Below are 6,383 nucleotides of genomic sequence, written 5' to 3'. Positions count from 1 at the left end.
GGTATTTTCCCAAGCATCATTCACTCTTCACACCTGTCAGCGTAGATACTCTGCAGGTTAAAATTCCCTTAGCAGAGCTCTGAGCATCTCCTGAGGGCTCAGCCCTCCAGGGAAAGCTTCTGTATCCCACTGAGGAAGCTTCTCAAGCATGCCTTTCCCTTGGGAGGAGCCTGTTGTGTTTCAAAGATGTGACTGGATTGCTTTTATAAGAAAATGGCAGCACCTGCCTAACCCACTTGCCTAGTGCTGGGATAACTTGCTCTGTGATGAGCAGACAGTATGTGGATCATATTTTCTTTTCCAAAGAGCTTGGATAGGCAGCAAGTTCACAATGATTACACTGTCAGTATCAGAGTGAAACAGACTGGGTCCACCTGCAGCACCAGCCAGGCTCAGGCATTTAGGATCTCTAACAATCAGAAAGTGGCTTTTTTCTTCAATACTACCAGACATTCAGAAGACTAAGAAACCAACCAGAAGGAAGCACCTGTAGCCTACAATGCTTCCTGCAGAATAAATTTTAGCAAATGAAATAATTTGGAAAGAGACTTGTTTCACTCTTGATCTCACAGCCCTGAAGCTAAAGCAAAACATCTGCAACTTCCTTATTAACACTTTTGTATTCATTAATGCTATTCCATAGAAATTCTAGGAAAGCTGAGCCCCATGAAACCCCAGAGTCACTTTGGCATTGTCTCCCACAGCATACTTCTAGAAAAACTGGGTGCTTGTGGCTTGGGTGGGTAAACTCCTCAATGGGTAAAACTTGCTCCTTGGTTTAAACTACCAATGGAGAGTTGTGGTTAATGGAGCTAAATCCATTGGTGGTTGGTCACTAGTGGTGTTCCCCAGGGCTCAGGATTGGGGTCAGTCCTATTTAACATCTTCACTCATGATCTGGACATGGGGATTGAGTGCACCCTCAGTAAATTTGCAGAGGACACAACGTTGGGTGGGAGTGTTGATCAGCCAAAAGGTAGGAAAACTCTACAGAGAGATCTGGACTGACTGGATCAATGAGCTGAGGACAACTGCATGAAGTTCAGTAAGGCAAAGTGCTGGTCCTGCACTTGGGACACAACAACCCCATGCAGCTACAGGCTCGGGGAAGAGTGGCTCAAGTGCTGTTCATCTTGAGAGTGCTGGTTGACAGCAGGCTCAGTATGAGCCAACACTGTGCACAGGTGGCCAAGAAGGCCAATGGTATATTTGCCTGTATCAAGAATAGTGTGGCTAGCAGGACTAGGGAAGTGATCACCCCCTGCCCTTGGCATTAGTGAGACCATACCTCATGTACTGTGTTGTTTTGGGTTCTTCAATTTAAAAAGGACATTGAGGCACTGGAGCAAGTCCAGAGAAGCCAACAAGGCTCATAAAAGGTCTAGACAACATGTTGTATGAGGAAGGACTGAGGGAGTTGGGTTTGTTTAGCCTTGAGAAGAGGCTCAGGGGTGACCTCATTGCTCTCTACAACTACCTGAAAGGGGGTTGTAGAGAAGTGGGGGTTGGTCTATTCTGCCATGCCTGCAGTGAGAGCACTAGAGGGAATGGTCATAAGCTGAGACAGGGGAGATTCAGCTTAGATGTTAGGAAACATTTTTTCACTGTTAGGGTGATCAGGCACTGGAATTGATTGCCCAGGGAGGTGGTGGAGTCACCAACCCTGGAAGCATTTAAGAGGCATCTGGATCTGGCACTGAAAGATGTGGTTTAGGGGTTACAGTGGAGTGACAGGTTAATGTCTGGACTTGATGATCTCAGAGATCTCCTCTAACCTTGATAATTCTATCATTCTATTCCAAGGGGTGTGAAAAGTATGAAAGGCTTCTGTACACACATCAGCAGCAGAAAGGACAAGGGACAAGGGGAAGGAGACAATGGGAAAAGTCTGCTGCTCATTGTGGCATGGGGACCTAGTGATGGAAGACATGAAAAAAGCCAAAGGTACCCTGTAACCTTTGTCTCTTTTGACAGTTTTGAGCTCCCCCACTCAGTAAGAGAGTGCCATACTGCATCAAGTCCAGCAGAACAACATCAGTATCATTAGGGGGTGTAAGTATACAGTGCACAAGGCAAGGATGAGTGCTGAGTGTGCTCAGCCTTAAGAACAGGACTTGCTGATGGTTTATGACTATCTACTGTGAGTGCAGGAGAGAAGGTAAGAGCCAGACTCTGCCTGGGGGCGTGTGGGGATGAAATGAGCATCAACAACCACTTACGGAACAATGGATTTTCTGATTAGATACAGGATAGTTTAATTCCTTGAGGGCAGCAAAATACAGTAACAAGATGCCTGCAGACATTGTGGTGTCTCCATCCTTTGATACTGGAAACGACCTCCAGAGGTCTATTCCAGCTGTACTTGTACAATGCTGTTCTACAATTCTATTTGATGACTCAGGGCAAAGAAAGCTACAGGGTAAGGAGTGGAGACCATGTCTCCCTGACTTCCAGCAGATCCATAACTGCTGGAATGTTAGACACATTTTATATTTACCTGTAAACAACTGCTATATCAGGACAGACTTTCGACAAAGAACTCAAGTTTGTATTATAGACCTTTTGTTCCTGCAAGCAACAAATAGCAACATGAAAAGGTACTTACTTTTTCAAGAGCACAGAAGATAGGATCACATTATTACAACCTTCCACTAAGGGAAAAGCATGTTGATAACAGCAATCTCATATCAGAATACTCCATCAAACCCTTTCTCTATCACTAATCACATGCACAGTAACATCTGTGCAAACCAGTTGGCTCTGGACAGCTCCTGTGGTTCTTGAAAGACTATTTCTTGGCAGGTTCTGGTTTTCACTCTAATTGAAAGGTTAATCAAATCAGTCATACTTGTATGTTGGCTAAATAAGCACACTGTCTCCACTGATGATGAAACAGATGCATTACCACTCCTGTTTCCCACGGGGTTCATTTGTTCTATGATTGCATTCAGTTTTCTTCAAGCTTCTCTACGCAGGATCTGACAGCATTTTGAAGAGTTTTCATAAGGAAATTTACCTTTCAGATGCTACTGCATTCACGTGTCTCAACTCTAGTAGTCTCTGGCAAAGGTCTTATATATCCTAAACACTGCTTCATTGTGGAAAACATGGAAGAAGCTAATCCTAGAAAAAGTTTGAGGACTCTTAGTGAGCATAAATGCAGTGTCTCTTTGAAACCAGTGTTTACATTTGATGGGGCAACACATCTGGTAAGGCAGGCAAAAGACATGCTGAATGCATGGCAGGTAGAAAGTACATATTGAAGTTTTGTGTATCACAACATTTCCAAACATTCAAAAGCTACAAGAGCTGATATTTGTTTCAAAGGAAAAGGCATCCTGAAATCTTTCTGCAATCTGGTAACTAGTACAATAAAGAAAATCTCAAGCCATACAAGGATTAACACAGATTTAGATAATTTCAATATTATATTCTGAAGCAGAAAAAAAAGTGTACTTATTTCTCTAGTAAAAAATAGTATTTATGCAATGCATCACTGAAGTTCTTTAGGGTGGGATTCACATTACTTGTTTTCTGTGTTCTAAATGATATAGGTAACTAAGTTTGCTGAACTGTTAAGAGATGCACTCTCTGCAGGGACCTTTAACTAACATAGGTTTTAGAGATGTTCTCTCCCTCTACTGACAGTAAAGGGAGACCAGACCTCCCAGGTCTACATGCCCTAACAATTTAAGTTGTTTGCACGACTCATCAACAAACAATCAACTCCCACTGCAGTCCCTCCTTCCTTTTTTTCTATTTTTAGAAGTTAAAGCATGAAATCATGTCATCAACTTCCAACCTTGGGTCTCCATGTTCCAGACTTTTCCTTAATCTGTCTCATAATGAGACCTGAACATCACACTAAATAAAAGCACAGATTTCTGACATAACAAGTAAATGGTATATATGAAAAAGTCCCATTTTCTCCCACCCTGTACCACACGTTTTTAACCTTCAATTCACCTAAAACCATCGTAAGCCAGAGTACAACATACTCATTTATCACATTTTGCCACCTTCCCAAAAGTTACACAGGTAGAAATTTTACCATTCTTGTGAGCCTCATGTACCCCTTACTGCTTACAAGAGAAAAGCCCAATACAGGAGTAGATCAGGATATGGATACAGCTGAGAAACCAGAGGCAGCAATAACAGACAACAGGCACAGTACTGACCTCTGTGGGACTTCACACACCTTGACATTTACTACCCCTATGCTCTTACAGCAGCAATTTGTCATTCCCTTAAGCACTTTGTTGAACAGAGGCATGGGGAGAAAGGCAACAGAATCAGTGATCAAACATCAGCTGAATTTACACATTAAACCACAGCACATAAGAGAGATTTGAAATTAGTAATTTCCCTGGTGGTGGACTCACCTGTCTGTACTGCATCAGAGCTGAACACTGTGCTGATCAGAGAATAAATGCTTTTAGGATCACCTTTTTTATCTTCTGGAATCTAAACTAATATTAATTATAAAGTCAGATTATTAGAACTGTGTGTTTTAGGAAATACAACTGAATATCAATTCAAGAGACTGGATTTTTAATATTTATTTAGTAAAACTCACTATACAAACAAGAAGTTACCACAACAGTGTAATACACGGGGTTATAGTTTCTCCTTCCTTCAAGCTGCTTCTTTGCTTCAGTAAAAACACATCTACACATTTACAACTATTTCCCTTTAAAGCACTGGGATTCATTTCTTAAAACATACCTGGTAAAATAAGCTTAAAATAATTTCACATTGCTTGGAAAAGGATTTGAGTAATTTACTCTTACCAGAGTGCCATTTTCGCACAGTATCCAAAAAAATGAATGACCACTAAAATATAGAGTAAAACATTTAAAAGTACATTTATTTAAAATGTGGGCAAAATATCAATATAAAAGAAAATAGAGTATAAGAAATAAAAATAAAGTACAAAACATTTTCATCTCCAACATCCATAATTTAATAGATAGCAAGCCCTTATATTTTTACATCCAAATTACACTTTTGGCTGAAGTACCATAATTTATTTTAAAATGCTTAAAAACGGGCTAATTGTGATATCTAAAGTGGGCTCCTTTAAAATGGTAGTATAATACAAAACATAGTAAATTATGTTTCAGCATAATAAAATTACACATCCTAAAAAAGATGCAGTTTATTTTTGCTTTCCTGCTTTAAACTGCTCATCATCCCTAGGAAAACAGCTGGAAAACAGCATCCACAGGAAGTTCTAGTTGCTTTGTACAATGGCTGAACAGCTAGATAAAATGCTCCAAGGATTCCGAAGCAGTAAGGCATTTCTCTATCCATCAAGTAAATTTATATGTATGTTTGTTAAGAAAGAACAACTGTAAGAAATGACTGCAAAACACAACTTATATAAAAAACATGTACAAAGACACAGAGGCCTTACTGGGCCCTCCACTGCATTCACCAAATAGGGCCTATAATCTTCTTCAGTACAAAGCTATTTTTAGTCATCTACAAGTAACTTGTGACAAGTATTTTCCTTAGTGACAAGATTTTTTCCTGCTGCTTCATATTCTATTACTATTCCTTGCTGACAACCTCCCACCTCCCGTTAAGTATTTCCTATCAAAAAGTAATTCCATTTTGAATTCAAGCTAGGGTTTTGGGTGTGAAACGACCCTCCTATCAAGTAAACATTCTATATCCTACAAAATAACTAACTAGTTTCCAATTCAGAAAAAAATTAGCAAACCACACTTCCCTAATCCACAGACAGCCTTTGCACAAAAAGGATATGATTCATAATCCAGTGTTTGGGTAAGTACTCCAGTCAGGACAAACTCAGCATTGTGGACATCTGGAAATATCAAAACCATTCACACAGTTTATACCCTGCCCAGACATTCTGCTTCATTCTGCAGGTGTGTCAGGAGGGGCCAACCTGGACCTTTCTGCTCTTCATGCAAGGACATGAAGGGGTATTGCCTCAGCACTACCAGGGCCTACTGTCAGCCATCACACCTGACACTGCAAAGAACAGTCTTGCCTGTGCACATCTGTTAACAAATACAGCATGTCTTGGGGTTCTAGGCTGCAGAAAAAATAGCTAAAGTGAAAACACCCAAATCTTTACCTAACTTCATGAATACTGAGATGGTGTCCTGGTTTCAGCTCAGATACAGTTCATTTTCTTCTTAGCAGCTGGTACAGGTCTGTGTTTTGAATTCAGTGTGAGCATAACATAGGTAACACAGTGACATTTTAGCTGTTGCTGAGTAGTACTTAGGGTAAGTCAAGGAGTTTTCAATTTCTCATGCTCTGCCAGCAAACACATGTATAAGGAGACCACAACTGGCCTGAAGGATATTCCACATCACAGACCCTCATGCCCAGGTTGAACTGAGGTCATC

At 40.6% G+C, this 6,383-nt stretch overlaps 1 protein-coding gene across 1 annotated transcript in view; it reads right to left on the bottom strand.

Moving 5' to 3' along the window:
• Positions 1–4,846: 4,846 nt before the first annotated feature.
• The window catches only part of PAXIP1 (PAX interacting (with transcription-activation domain) protein 1), a gene marked incomplete at its 5' end in the record, with an annotated part of 28,162 nt that continues 26,625 nt past the window's right edge, over positions 4,847–6,383 (bottom strand). Inside the window, 2 exon segments of the mRNA XM_009077448.1 lie at positions 4,847–5,328; positions 5,770–5,830. Of these exon segments, the coding sequence (XP_009075696.1) occupies positions 5,313–5,328; positions 5,770–5,830 (77 nt within the window).

This window comes from Acanthisitta chloris, unplaced genomic scaffold (assembly GCF_000695815.1).
Source record: "Acanthisitta chloris isolate BGI_N310 unplaced genomic scaffold, ASM69581v1 scaffold11096, whole genome shotgun sequence".
NCBI lineage: Eukaryota > Metazoa > Chordata > Aves > Passeriformes > Acanthisittidae > Acanthisitta > Acanthisitta chloris.
The sequence above is the reverse complement of the archived record's forward strand: the minus strand, read 5'-3'. Positions and strand labels throughout refer to the sequence as shown.